Source organism: Platalea leucorodia (assembly GCF_965183815.1).
Source record: "Platalea leucorodia genome assembly, chromosome: 20".
Lineage (NCBI taxonomy): Eukaryota > Metazoa > Chordata > Aves > Pelecaniformes > Threskiornithidae > Platalea > Platalea leucorodia.
The window spans coordinates 5,688,151-5,703,802 of NC_138842.1; the positions used below are offsets into that span (position 1 = coordinate 5,688,151).

General features: G+C 45.9%; 1 protein-coding gene across 1 annotated transcript in view; it reads right to left on the reverse strand.

The window, feature by feature from the left end:
• Window positions 1-15,652, reverse strand: part of POU2F3 (POU class 2 homeobox 3) — a gene marked incomplete at both ends in the record, with an annotated part of 42,153 nt that overhangs the window by 12,419 nt on the left and 14,082 nt on the right. Inside the window, one exon of the mRNA XM_082330872.1 lies at window positions 13,083-13,117. Within this exon, the coding sequence (XP_082186998.1) occupies window positions 13,083-13,117 (35 nt within the window). The remainder of the gene's footprint in view (window positions 1-13,082; window positions 13,118-15,652) is intronic.

A 15,652-nucleotide genomic window follows, 5' to 3' on the forward strand; every position in this document is an offset into this window, starting at 1 on the left:
TGAAAATGCAGCACCCCAGGCACCAAATGTATTTGCTCAGCATCTACCAGAAAACAACAAGAAATGTACTGGTCTGGCAAGGGAAAATCTGCGTCCCTAGCTAGAACAAACTCTGGAAAACAAAAATGGAAAACTTCACAGGTGTCATCCCTTTGTCCAGTGGTCATTTTGACCTACTTTAATATTCAAGAAAGATTCCCGTCTACAAAAAAATCATGACTTCCGAGTCCACATTCTTAAGAGAAGAATTTACCCAGGGACCAGAACTGAATCCTTGCATCTGGTTTATTCCAGAGTCTCCATGTTAATTTCTAACATTGCTACTACATTAAAAAAAGCAAAAACTGTTACATCACTTTGTACTAGCTGAAATCCTTCGGTAAGTCTGACTGGGACAGGAGAGAGGGGAACCTGGTTGGGGAGATTTGGGAAGTTTTTAGGTTAATTCCTGAAAGCTGTCTGAGGAGTGTCTATGCACAGATACCATGCACAGAAAAGTCGTACAGAGCTCTTATAATATGTTTTCTCTAAGAAAAGATCCAAGGAAACTATTTCTAAACTTAGGCTCAGGTTTTTCCTAAGCGTGAGAATGCCTGGAAGAAGGCTCACATCATCAGTCCCATTCCTCATCTGAGCCTTCCTAGTGCAAGAAGAGGTTCCAGTTTCCACAAACTGGAAAAACCAGGAGGACACCAGAAAGGACAGGTCTTGAAAACCCTGTCCACGGGCTCAGCATTGCAGATTCACTCTTACTACTAGGGCTGAACCTCACCATCTCCCATGAAATTACAGCTGAGCCCAACATCCCCCAGAAGACAAGCGGGGGTGCGTTTGCCGGGGTTTTGCAGTGCTCATGTGGACTTTAGGTCATACAACCTCCTGCCAGCAGAGGGGGACAAGAAATTCAGCTTTTAAAAACAATGGCCCAAGCGAATATTTTTGGTTGAGGGAGGTTTTGTTTCAATTCGACTAAAGCAAACAAACACACAAATCTCCACAGGAGCAAAGGAGCAAATGTGATCACAAGAGGCTCGCAGCCGCAGTGCAGGGAGCTGGCCCTGTAACCTCTGCATTTTGGAAAGCGCTGTGCAGAGGGAAGAGAATTACAACATCTCCTTTCATTACAACTATAGCTCTGGACACTGCCGAAACTAGTTTTGCAATAGTACTAGCTCCTTGCAACAAGAGTTATACATGCTATGAATTCCAGTTCTTTCCTACCTTTCAGGTTGGCATGATCATCCCTCTTAGCCTGGCGAAAAAAATCAGATGGAAAGATCTTCTTGATCAGTATCAATGCGGATAGTGTCTAAGATACTAAATGTTAGACAAAAGGCTCAGGAGAATACACCGTTACCCCTGAGCCATCCAGCCACCGCAGACAAATGGTTTTACGCACGTTTTTCTTTCTGAGGGCGCATTAAAAAAAAAGTCATCCAAGCCAAAAAAATAAAAATAAATAAAAAAAATAAATAAATTATCCCTGCTTGCAATTCATGTGTGTCTGCCTCACACAACGCAGTCATTCAAGTCTGAACAGTCCCAAAAAGAAAAGTTATCCGCGTCTTAGAGAACAAGGCACTAGATTCCGCCTAAGTTATGATCCCAATAGGAGTGGAGTGTTGAAGAAGCACAAGCCATTTCCAAACTGAAATCAATTTTTACAGCTGCCAAGCGGAATGATTTGGAAGCATTCCAGGGTGAAAGGGGTGTGTAGCTGCATCCCGGCATCGCACAATATGAGAACGGGAGGTGGGTTTGGCAAAGGACCGGTTCCCGATTTAAAAACAACAACATCTCCCACTGCTCCTTCCCCCGTCCCTGGAATTCTCTGGCTCCCTCCTGCGCAATGGGCGGGAACCTGGGTGTTCTTGACAAATCCTTCTCCCCTGCACCTATTTTCATTGGGTTTAGGCTCAAATTTACCTCTCCCTCCTCTTCCTCTCCCCAACAGGCCTGCAGCTGGCTAATTGTTCATTAGTGAGAGTTCAGGGTATATCCAAAACTTTTGGGATGGTTTATGCAAATCCTGCACTTTCATTTTTTCCCTGGCTAAACCGGCAGTATTACCAACTGTACATTAAAAAAACCAAACTCAGAAACCCCAAAAAACCACACACATTGTGGGCGAGGCCACTCAATATCATGAGACTCTCTTAAAATAATGTAAATTTCAAATTAATAAAACAAGGGGAGGAGTTGCCTTCTCCTTTCCCAGTGCATCTGACTCGTATTTGCAGGCATTTTGTATGAATATGAGAAAAGTTTTCTTTAAGGAACCAAAAAAGGTTGAAATTATCACAGAATCACCTCATGTAGGTATTTGATGAGAACCCTGCTAAAACATTGCAAGTGAGCAACAGTGATTTAGTTCAAACCAGGACCAGATCCCACTGTGGTTCCTCAGGACCTTGGTTTTACATGACGATCAGGCCAGACGGGGAATAGGGAACCAAAATTCATTGAGAGCAAACCCAAGTTTCTTCCCATTGAATTTAATTTGGGGAAATAACACTATCTAAGGAAAAACAAACTTGCAAACCAGCAGGACCAAGTAATGGACTGCAAACACATCCTGCTCACTGACAGCTAGGGAGAGGTGCGGAGCCCGGGTGAACCTACAGGCACCTTCTTCCCCTTGGGCTGGAGGGGAGTCTCCGGGCAGGGCTGGGAGCAGCTTTGAGCTCCTCCCGAGGAGGTAACGGCAGGTGGCGGCACCCGTACGGTACGTAGAGCTACCTAGGGCTTCACCAGGATAGGAAAGGAATCACACTTGCAAATCTCAAGTGGATGTTTTCACAGCCTTAAAATAGGGTCAGCTGCCCCCAAGCAATCAGAGTGAAAAACACAGGAAGAGTGACTGGATGGAAAGAGAGTCCTTTCCTTAGTTGGCTAGCATGTCTGCTGGGCCTGGCCAAGGATGGATTGTTTCTTACCTATCTCTGGCCTAAAAACAAAAACAAAAAGCAAAACAAACTAAGAAACATATTGAGGGCGATGGAATATGATCAAAGCTCTTCAGCTTGCTTGCGTAACCGATTTGTGGAAGGTGTTTCATAAACATTTCATAAGAAGGAGAATTATGAAGAAAACATCTCCCAACCTGCCTGCAATTACTGCACAAACTCTTCCTTACCAGTAGGAAGAAGGGGAGGAAAAAAAAAAAAGTACATCTGTTTTGTAACTGATCTGTGAACTTTTGGCAAACATTCGGCTCATGAAAACATCCTGCAGACATATTGCAAAGCTGTAAAAAGCCAGCCTTACATGAGGAAGTTGGAAAGATTCACCTTAGCAGCTCTGATTTCACTGCGTGGAAGGCCATACCCTTCCGACAGACTGACTGACCGACTCACATTTGATTCAACGGGCTGACGGTCAGATGCCTTGGTTGGGCAGGACTCTGGCTGCAGCCCTCCTCATATAAGCCCAGCTTAGGGTCACTGCTCACTGGTAATCTGAATTGGTCTTCCTCATCTATTAGACACAAAAGCAGGCAGCCTGAATGCAGCCCGAAGCCACCTCCTTTTGATGAGCGCTTCTGATGTAGTGCAAGCACCGCTCTGTCATCCTCTTCACAAAGGTGGGACCCACCGACTGATTCAGCACCCAGAGCCTCGGCCCCATATCTAGATAAGAGATCCCCGTACCCTGCGAGAGCGAGGCCGTTAAAGCCGTGTCAACCTTCTCCAGTACCAGTTATTAGGCAGGAACTGTGGTCGTTATTGTAAGATAGAAAACAATCATATTTGTTGCGTAGTTTCTATTTAGACGGTAACCTCTTTGAAACAGATATTTATCTGCCTTCATATCTGGCTTATCTCATAGTCAGCAACTCACAACTGTTTCAGAGTTTGACTTACTCATACCCCTCCCTCCCCCCGTTGCAGAGTGGTAAGGCTATTTCACTGGATAGAAGAGGATCAGGTGCACACAGACTTGAGAGGGTCTGAACAAATTGCCCCTCGCTGAAAACAAACAGCACGGTTCTTCCAGGGCTGAATCACTCCCAAAGCACTGTTCAATACAACAGGGCTGTCCGAAGCTGCCCCGAAGTGATTTGTCTGAAGGGAGGAAGTTTTATGGTAGAAACAGGTATCAAAACTGGGTGCAAATTACTGCAGTCAACTAAGCCTTCCCACCTTCCAATAGTGTAAGTGTACTTCTCTGTGAATTACCTGCACACGTGGGCACCATAAAATAAAAAACACACTAATAATAAATTATAGCAATAATAATAATGGGCTTGCAATTACTATTTCCACATGTACTATCCTGCACGTACAGCAAGGCTTAACAGACACCCAGGAAGAAGGCAGAAAACCCTTATGTCAATGCAACTATATCCACCCTATAACATTTGATATCCTTTCACACTGAAGGGTGGGATTTTTCAGAAGCTGTCAGCATGACAAAAGGGGAGTTAATCCCACACTGAATGCCTAACAGACTATATCCTAAAACTCAGCAATGACAGCACACTGGAAAATTAAAATGTAATCCCTAACCTCAACACACCTGCATCACAGCTCTATGAGCCGGTTGAGTTTATTAATTGAGGCCTGATCTGATATGCTTTATCGTCTGAGCTTCAGGTCAGGATGTGAATAGTTATGCCTTAGCTGTAGTAAAAGTGGAGGTGGGAAATGAAAACTTAAAGAACGACTGAGCTATATGCTTCACAAAAGAAAACAATCAGAACCACATTCAGCTTTACATTCACAGGCTTTCAGATGCAGCATTTCCCCAGCATTTTTGCTTTTAAACAGAGAACAGGAAAAAGAAAGAAGTCACCCCTCTCCTCTGAACGATAAACCTCAATATGACCACATGTAGCACAGCAGGCTTCAAAAGAAGGCGCTGGGCAAGGGAGTGGAGAACCAAAACCAGAGGTGGGAGGAGCACCTGCCCTGAATGGCCATGCTCATATCGGTGCCTGCTCAGGTAGGCACATCCTGACGAAGGGCTGCTCTCTGCATTAGAAACTGCAGCCTCTGCAAGAGCCGCAGGAGCACAGAAGCTAGCTAGGGCTTTCGTATGGTAATCTGCGCTCAGGGAGCACAGAACTGGCAAAAAGATACTGAAAAGCAACAATTTACAGCATCTTTGCTCTTACTGTTGGTACTCAGACATGTGGTAGCTTCTCTACAAAGCCTGTGGACATGCCAAATTGGAGGTATTTAAAAAAAGGGGAGGGAAAGATGCCATTTTCTTGGTCAGAATGGTGAGAACCTCCAAACAAAGCATGGAAAACAATTTTACCACCATTAAGTCTGTGATTTCTCTCATGTTTCCATTCCAGGATTCTCCCTGCCCATTCCTCCCTAGCCATCCTCAGCCCGGAGGTCCTGCTCTTCTGCCCCAACCTTCTCATACATTGCAGCACTACTCCTTGCATCTCTCAATTTCACTTGCCCAACTTCCAAAGCTCTGCAGAACTCCACCTCTGCCTACACCTTTGTGCTTATCTTCTCTGCTCCCACCCTGGGCTGCATCCCTGCCTCTTTCCTTATCAATCCAATTTCACACACACCAGGCTTCATGGCTTCTCCCATGCCCTCTTGCATGCTCACACAGGTTCCCTGGAGCCTAATCATGTTCCTGTTAAAGTCAGCAGCAAAGTTGCCTTATTGGACTTTTCTGGGGCCAGAACTAGACCCTCAGCTGTTCTCCAAATTCTCTGCATGAAAAATTTCCCCTTTCCATGGATCTTTTGTCCAGGGCGAGCAGACTGTGATTGTTTTGTATTCTCTGTGCACTCTGGCTGCCAACCAGTCACAAGCCATCTAAATACGTGGCACTGCCACCCTGCTGTACAGTACTGATGTCCCCGCATTGGCCACCCATGAGGAGGGCAGAGCAGTGTCCACCTAGCAAGTAGTGGTGCAGGTAGCCCTTGACAGCAAAGCATTTTTCACCACATCCCACGTTTGAAAGGAATTCACTTGGACTCAGACGGCTCCCGTGACTGGGGCTGGCTCCATCCCAGCTCCACAGGTTTCTCTGATTGGTTCACGGTAGTTTTGGCACCAGTTGCCGCGCCGCAGGGAACTGGGACACAAGAAGAGCAGCTAGAGGGATTGCATTAAATACACACAAGTAATATAATTAAAAAAGAAAGAGAGAGTGAGAAAGATCAACTTCACTGGAGAGTATCAAATAGTTTTTCATTTGGGTGGAGGGAATGAAGTCTAGTGATTGAGGAGAAGAGGAAGCTCAGAGCCAGTTCTCTGCTCCCAACTCGGTGGCTCTGGGCAACTTCTATGTGTTGGGGAAGCAGAGCAAGAGGGTGTCTTGCTAGCATAAACCCAATGTCTGACTCCTAAGGGGCTGAGAAGCCCTGGTTCAGCCCACTGATTTCACATGGAGTGCTAGCAGATCAGCACCTCCGGGAAGAGAGAAAGTGCACTCTGATGTCAGGCTTCCAAAATTAGAGGCCTTGCTTGAAACCCCATTGCCTTCACCTTTTTATGCTATGACTTGCCCTTCTGCAAAATGGGTGTAGGGCCCCACCCTTGCTGGGTGGTGCAGGCTTTTGATTGAATCCTTGGAGCTCACCAGATGAAAGGCCTTCAAGAATTTGGAGTCCTCTCTTTATTACTGATGAGCCATTCTCTAGTAGGCAGAAGAGTCATATCCATGCACAGTAGTTCGTGCAACTCACTGCTTAAAGAGGTGCCAGGCAACCTAAATAGTGGTTTGACAGTGACAACCATGCCTTGAGCTTAGTTTCTATTGTGGAAACAATTGTTATGTCCCTTTAGACAGGTCCATGAAACTAGGGCTTGTCCCCCGCAAGCCTAGAAAATATTTCCCAAAGGATGATAGGAACCCAGTTGCAGCAGTGAATTTGCACAAAGAGAAGACCTGTCTGTCTCTCCCTCATCTCTATGATAGCTTTGAAACAGCTGCACAAGATATATTGCCAGTGGACCAAGGCAACAAGTGTAGGAAATACCTTATAAATATAGGTTGCTCTTTAGAAGCCCGGAGCAGGAAAGCAGGAGTTTGTGAACAGACTGCAGCTGGGTCTTAAGGAACAGATACAATCCAGCCAACTCTGAAGCGATGCTGGGTTGTTGTCAACTGTTATTGGCTGACATAAAATTAATTCAGTGGTTTCAGTCCACCACTTGAGAAAAAAATTTAAAAGGCCAAAACTTTCCTCCTACTTCCATCCCCCTTTCCCTCATAATCTTCCCCAGAGGCTCACTGGCCTGTTTTGGAGTTCATTCCCAGCAATCTCATCTGAGGGCCTCTGCAAGGCGCCAGAACAAAACTAGCTTGAAGAAGGGGTTCCTCTACATATCTGTCCTAAGCAAAACAGTGCCATATATAGAAACAGAGGACTTTCCCTCAAGCCAGGGCTTTCTCTGATGCTTTCCCAAAGGTCTGCATTTCAATGAAGAAACAGCACACATACAAATTTATGCAATCAGTCTATCCCTAGGACAGAGCAAGGAAACTTCAAAAGGGAAAGGCCAAGGTAGTGTTCAGCTTAGATCCAGTGTCAGTCAAGGTAGATATGGACAGCCGGGCTGATTTCCAGTTAGTGAAGGCTCAAGAGATGAAAAGCAGATGCAAGACTTAGGCTGATACCCTGGGGCAATGCAGAGAAGGAGAGTGAAATCTGAATTGATCCCCAGAGGGGAGAAGGAAGCAGGATGTGAACCTCCCCTTGAGAGGAGGGCAAAACAGGACTGGAATGGAAATCTGGAGGGCAGACTGAAACCTGAACTACCCACAGGGAAAAGCCAAGCAGGAACAGAAATGACATATAGGGAACACATGAGATTAGGGGGAGGTGGGAACACAAAGTGGAATGAAAAACTATGAGAGAGATCCCTGGGGGGAGGGAAGCCCTGATTGAGCAAAATTAAATCTGCAGGGAGTTTTGCATCCCAGATATTAATAACAAACTACCTAGCAAGTTAGGCCCTTCTTTCCACCTTCAAAAGGATGGAGGGGAGGAAGAACTTGTCTGTGGTTGAGCACAAGACTATGATTCAGAGAATCGGAGTCCGTATCCCAGCTCTGCCAGGGAGCAGGTCCCTGGATTACAATACGCCTCAATGTCCACAGGCAACTGTCCTATAAAGCATCCACTGATTTCAACTGCAATCACGGTGCTCAGCATCTTTGGGAAAAGCCAGGTAGTCCGTCTGTGTCTGCCTCATCTGTAAGACAGGGTTAAACACCTCCCTACCTTCCGGAGGCACTGGGATGCTATATTCATTAGCAAAGTACCTTCAGACGTGTGGGTGGAAAGTACCAAACAAGGTCAGAGTGTTATTAATGGCACTGAAAAAGAGGCACCAGTGATTTTAGATCTCAGATGCAGTTTGCCCACTTTAATTTCTCATATCATGTGTCTACAGGACATCAGCTGTGAAGACCTGAGACAACTCACTCTATTACCTCAAAACAACCGTTGACAACTCCACATAAACCTCAAAAATTAAAATTCCCTTGGACAATGACTCTGTCAGATATGAACAGGGCAGGAAGATGAGTTAGGTAAGGAGGTCCTGAGGGAGGGGAACCCCTTTGGCACTTCTTGCAGGGGCAGGATCATTCACTTGGTTTTGGAAGGGAGGAATTTTTCAACAGACCCAGTCCCTCACCACTCTTTTGTGATATACTAGCAGACACACTCAATTGGCCAAAAAAATTCTACTCAGGTCCTACTGACTGGGAATCTCAAGCAGCTCAATTATTTAATGCTGACTGACCACTGGAAGAGACAGATTTTGAAATGTGTCTCTTACAGTGATGTGCAACAGTCAAAATGGCAATGTGTACGACCTGATGTGCAAATGTAAGTGTTGAGCTAATGTGCATATGAAGTACGAGGCCACTTCAATTGCATATCTTATTTCCTTATTTTGTTCTGGATGCTCCCCTTTGAGTTCTGAAAATCTCTCCTGCCCCAGCAATACATCTCCAAGCTACCTCCTTTTCCCAGATAAATCCACCCCAAGATCCTATTTGTAGGAAGCCTGTTGGAAAGAGATGCATATCTTTATTACAGCCCCTGACTGGTGTAAACCAAAGAAAATAAAGTAATAGGAGTAAAGAACCAACAGGAAAATTCAAGCCATGCTGAGCCCTGGGCTGCTCAAGGACACTAGTGCCTCCTTGTCTGTCTTAAATATTGTAAGGTCTCACAGCTGGATCACGTTTACATTGATACAAATACCAAACCTGTCATTATCATTAAACAAATAACAGCCTGTTTGCAAGGGTTAGCCTTTTGCTGGAATGAAACTGCATGAATATACTTGGATACAGAGCACATGCAGATCCTGTTAAGCCTTTTCTGCACTGGTAACACATAACCTTTCCACTTTATTTCAAAAGAGATATTTTCTCTCCCAGCACTGGAGTGCAGCTCAGTGCTTGAGAGCGAGAAGGGGCTTGAAGAGGACCTCTCATTCCCTCCTCTGGAAGGAGAGGAGATCTGAGCCTTCATTCCTCCCTGGCACTCAGAGACTGCACTGCTGCAAGGACCAACAGAGGACACGGTCCTACACATCACTTTCCTGACGGAAAAGGAATCAGTGATTCAGCATCTGTGTATTTTCCTCCTCCAGCTGCAGATCAATGCACAGCACTATGTGCTGGGCTACAACACTCACACCATGCACACAAGCCCTGTCATCTCCCAAAACCATAAGCCCTAGCTCCGTGTGTGTATTCCAGAAGGCAATATTATCTCAGGGATTAACTCCAGACGCAGGGTGAATTGCCTGGCTCCCTAGAACGGCTCTCTTCAGAGCCACCTACAAAAACAAACAATGCAGTATTTCCTTAAAGGCTGAATGCTGTGTATACCAACGGGAAAATAAACCAAACAAGACCTGGTAAGACCGCAGCAGCATCACCTGGTGAGGATCACCACAGGACAGCGAGGAAAAGTTCTGATTTCAACACTTTGAGTCAGATCTTCTCCTCGTCCCACTCAATGCCCTTTCATGGCAAGACTCTGAAGCCACGTTTGCCGAGTTACTCAGTTCTGTCCCTGACACGCTCTGGACATGATCCCAAACCATCAAGAAGCAGATGTCCCTATCCAGGTTGCCAGCACTGAAGGTGAAAGTTTATTACTGTCTCTTTGCATTTCCCTTGATATAAACAGGAAACAACCAGCATTAGACTCACTAAATAAAAAGCCAAACCAGATAGGCAAGGCAGAAGGTGCTTCTTTTTCCATACACACCCTTTCCCCTCTCATTCACATACAAATTACTGTTGCATCCAGGTGGGAGGAGAGTTTGAAGAGGGGAGGGGGGAAGAAACGTTTGCCAAATAGGTTGAGGGATCAGGAGGCAGCTTTCTCATAAAGCGCAGGGCTGACCCACAAACTGCGAGAAAACCTCAAACTCCGCAAGAGTTTCCCTCCTCCCCGTTTTCAGGGTGAGAGCAGCCACAGCAGGGAATTGGTAGGCAAGCAAGGGGTCTAACCAGGTCACTCCACCCTTCTCTTCCTGCCTGGAGCATAACATGGGAGGGAAACAGATCTGAAATGTAGGCCATCTACAAAGACTGGGGGAGAGGCTTAAATGATGTGAGATTTATGATCTTCAAAGTGATTAGCGCCCAGCACTCCAAATAAAGTCAAAGAGAGCTCAGCAGCTCTTGCATTCAGTTTGGAGTTGGGTTTCAAACCATACTTCTCTGGCTTCAGTTTGAAAACTTGAATTGCAAGGTAACAAAAAAAAACAAAAAAAAACAAAAAAAAAAAAACAGCCACCCAAAACCAACCTCAAACCCCAAACCAAAATTAAAAAACCCACCAACCTCCACCCCTAATGAAAGAGCTCAGCACCTGATTTTACATGAAAACACTTTGATATTTCCATATCTCCCTTCTTCCTTTTTCTTGTCATTTGAAATCTATTTGCTGAACTGAAGATGAATTCACCAATAGCCAAGGTCAGCCTGAAACATGAGTGTATGACCCGTGTGCATTGGGCTCATGCTCATTTAAAATAACAGCAATAACAATAATGGCTCAAGTCTATGCATGGCCTTGAGAGAGCCAAGAGAGGGAGACAAAGAGCCATTTGCACACCCCTATGTCCACTCACATGGACTCGTAGAAGCCCATCCCTGACATCACTGCAAAACCCCTTCTGCAGACACCACCTATGTTCTGGGGAATTGCACAAGATTAAAAAAGAAACATTAAAATGAGCTTGTTCACAGGCTTTTGCATTTTAAACCTTGGTAAGCCCTGCTCAGTTACACAAGCATATGTGCTGGCACAAACGAAAAGGATTTTGTGGTACCCCTTTGGTGGAAGGAGAGAAACAACAGTGGGAAGTGAATGCTACAAAAGACTGTCATAAAACCACAATCTCTTTTTGGGAGGGCGATGTTTCTATCAAGAAGACTCTGGCCCAAGTCCTACTGACTGCAAGGCTGTCTGCCCCTACAACTTTACCAGCATCCGCTCATTCAGCAGCATGCAGAGGATTAGGACCTTAAAGATAATGGGTCAAATCATCCGTGGGTGTAAATCAGCACTGCTTCACCACTGTCAATAACGTTTCCTTGATTAACCTCAGCCCGGCTTCCAGTTCTAACATCTTTGTGGTGTTGCCATAGGAAAAGTTTGCAACATGTAATGATCTTGTACTTTCATAGCTTATTTCTATCTTGAGGGAATTTTCTTTTATCACTAGTTATAAGCAGATTGGATTCTTCTCTTGGCGGGTAGAAAGCCTGTGCTTTGGGCTCTGCAATCCACAGACCTGGAGACACAAGGCTTTTTGTTTTCAGCTGGGTATTCCAAAAACCTGGAAGATGGCTGAACATGTTAAGACACCTTTGATAGGAAGTTACGACCCACCCTAAACCAGAGCAGCCAAACCAAACAAACAAACAGCAGCTTGCTGACATCTGTCAGACAAGAGCCACCAAGGCAAGCTTGAAGGACAGAAAAGTCACAGCGAGAAGCTTCAGCTGCCCACCTGCTGCTAGCAGGAAGCCTTTGCAAGGGATCGCAACCCTTGAACTCGGGGAACGCACGGTTGGAAGCGGGCAGGTTGCTGTACTGTTAAGAGTGCCAACACCTGCTTCAAATGGTAGCGACTGCCCATGGAGTTACAGCCCCTTTTGCTTTCCTCACTCCAGCTCCCTGGTCAACCCCCGGAGTCCTGCAGCAGATCAGTGGGTTAGCTCTCTAGACCTCCTCTTTTTCTTTACAAGGTCTGAGTCCAGCTCCAGTGATGGCCACAGGACTCCTCAGCTCTGGACTCAGAGAGCATTTTCTCATGTGTTTGCACAGATTCAAGATCTATACTCTCCAGAGGGCTGTAACCTTCCTGCCCTTGCAATTCTGATATGAGATTCGGGGATTTCTTAGAGCCACGTATGAAAATCTCCAGATGCTCAGTGAGACAGGGGTTGCTTTTAGCTGCATGAAGCAGGACGATAACAGCAAACACAGCAAAGACAACGGTCCCTTACATGTTCATTTGCAATTAGGGCTTGCTTGCCCTGCAAGAAGCACTTGCTTTTATCTGCTGTCCCTTTCCCCACCGTCTTACAAAGAGGAATCTGCAGTTGTAGGCAGGCCTGGTCTTGACCTACGCACTCCAAGACCTCAAACCACCTCATCCACAGTCCTTGCTGATATTTCTGTGAGTCAGCCCTGTGCTCTTAGACTTGCATACCACAGTGCTTTCAGTGCCAGTGTCACAAGCAGTAGAAATGCATGGGGCTTTGGGGCGGGATTTACACATTTGCCAGTGTAAATGAGGTCCCTTTTGTTTCTAAATGACAATGGAAAAAAATTTAAAAGCCAGAAAAAGCCTGAAGCAAATGGTGATTTAAAGAAACTCTATAATTAACTGAACTTCTATGAAATAGGAAGGCCTGGAAACCAGAAGTTTAATCTGTCATTCTATACCACAAGGGGAATTGGGAAGAACTTATGTGGTCTGTTTAATGGTAGCTTCTGACCTAGCAGTTTTTATCTCTTAGCAGTAGCTGCCTGGGACTCAGCAAGATGAGCAATTAAAAAACAGTAATTCAAGAAAGCAGGAGAATACCTGGTAACCCCAGGAGCGTCTTACCTGCCTGTTAAAGTCCAGCCCATTCTGTTCATTTCCTACAATGAAACAAACAGAAAAATATCTCAGTATTAGTGACAGTCAGCATTGATGTAAACTTTCCAGGACTTAGAACACACATAAGCAAAGACACGCTGCTAGCCCAGCTCAGTTTACTGTAAGAGCAAGGAGAGGAGGAGAAAGGTGGAGTCAATGCGAATGCAGCAATGGAAGTACGAAGGCAGCTTTTGCAACGTTTGGTGGTATCAGCCTTTGCTGAAGTGTAACAGAAGGGCTTCTGCCTGGGAGACACCTGGCCGAGCAGCAGGGGTGGGGGAAAGCTCACTGACTGCAAGGGAGATTCCAGCAGAGGTGAGCTGGAGGACATTACAAATCTCCAGGGAAATCCAGGACCAAGGCACTGCACATAAAGTAAGAACTAACTGTGGAAGAGGCTAGCAAACAGGTGGCCGAGGCTGTTAACCAGGGGTCTTCAGGAACCCGTGTGGCACTGAGTAATTACGGGATATCTAAAGGAACAGAGGGTGCCGTGGGGTTGTGCTCAAGAGGCGTCTCCTTGATTCCAAGAGAGATTGGCAGGCACAGGGGGAAAAATCAGACAGGTTTCAGCCTGAAGGTACCGCACAGGCCCTCACTCATTCCCCTTTGATGATAAACATCCCCCCCTCTCCATCACACCTGCCAAATTCATCAAGAACATCACAGAGGAAAGGTTGTACACTCCACAGATATGAATGCTTTAAGGGATTCCACGAAGCCTCTTTAGCTGCAAAGGCAACCCCAAGAAACCCCTTCCCTTCGCAATCCATTCCCTAAGTTATTCTCTTCCAGTCCAACTGAGTTTGTGATAAATAGTCTTAAATTGTTCATATCCCACTGGCACAAGCCCCCAGGGCCTCTTCCTCCTCCTGTTTTTTCCAGTATAACATTCCCCATAAAGCACAGCCCGTGCCCTGTGATCTGATCAAGCTTCAACAGATCATGTTTTTCAGTAGTTCACGTCTCTCTTGCAGAAAGTTGGAAAGCGGTTAAGAGAGGCTGTGCAGGCAGGAGTGCAAATTCAACTCTCCTGTTGACTTGCTTTCTTCAACTGAACAAGCCTCTACCCTAACCTAGCATGCAGTTTTTCAGCTTGCACCATACATATGATATTCCCAGGTGAATCAGCATGGTTCTTTGAGATCCTCAGGGGGAGCGTGCTTGGTACAATTATTCATAGATGGCAAACTATTTGAGAGGCAATGATAACAATTTCATGGCACTCTGTTCTCTACTATCTGGAAACAGCTCTGGAGATTTAATCTGCAACACGTTAACAGCATTGACTGCGGAAACTGAGCTGCAGCGAATTCATAGTCTTCGCTGTCAAAAAATACCAGAGCACCATTTCACAGCAGAACAAGCTGTTGCCCCCCCCCTCTGAAATCTCCTCTGCTTCTCACCGTCTGCAATGCAACCTAGATCCAGCTCTGCACCTTCTCCCCCAGCTTGTCGGCATTTCTGCTGTGCTAGAGCCTGCTCTCGCTTCCCATCTTCCTCCCGACCTGCTTCTCAAAGCTTTTTCTCTTCCCAATCTCAGGTCTTTATCTTCTTCCATGTAATTCCCTACTCTACTACAACCTCCAACTTGCCACGCGCTTCCATGCTGCCATGCCTCTCGCTGTAACCATCTGCTCCCTGACCACCTCTCTCCAGCTGCTCCTGCCTGAGGAATTTGTTCATTCATTGCGTTCCAGCTCTACGCCCCAAGAGCCAACAACTGCACATATAACGATGGGAATGCTGATAGTGTTAATAGATGATCACAATCAGTATCCACACACCTGAGCAGGACTTTGTGAGGATCTTCAAGGCCTGCAGTTTTTACGTTTGAAACCCACGGGGGGTTGATGCAATCTAAAGGCAGTAGCTAAAGGGAAGAAAGGCAAGGAGGAGAGAAGGAGGAAATAAAGTTCCCAGTTGCTAAAATAGAACAGGAAGGAAAAGGTAATCTTCTGATTTCTCGGATACAAGAGTTTCGCTCACGTTCAAATGCAGCATGAGGCAAGATTCAAAGACCTTGAGGGAAATCCCTAGGTCCCAGTGACGATGGCTCTGAGTCACTATCATACACCTCAACACCTGGAACTTGAGATGCACAGCTGGAACAGATTTTCACTCCATGTTGCTACCACCAGGCCTAAGTTCTCCAGCACATTCTTTCCTCCTCTTCCAAGCTTCCAATCTCTCACTTTTTCTTCCCTGCACAAGCACGTGCAGCCGACAGACTTCTACCTTTCCTTTTCCCTTCCTCTCCTACAAGGCCAGACGCAGCTTCCTCCAAGTCCACTGTTCTCTTCACGTCCCTCTGCAGATCAACAGGGGTGTTCGGGAGCACCTCAGCCAGGTATTTTGTGACGGCAGAGCATGCTGCAAACGTGCATGGAGATTGACATTAACTCAGTCGTAGCTTGGGTGTCTAAGCCTGAGATAACTGCCCCAGGCTATCTTGGTAGACAGCGAGGAGAAATAGGCACCTCCAGAGGCCATTCATCTGACCTATCTTAGACGCCTATCTTAAGCTGACATGAATG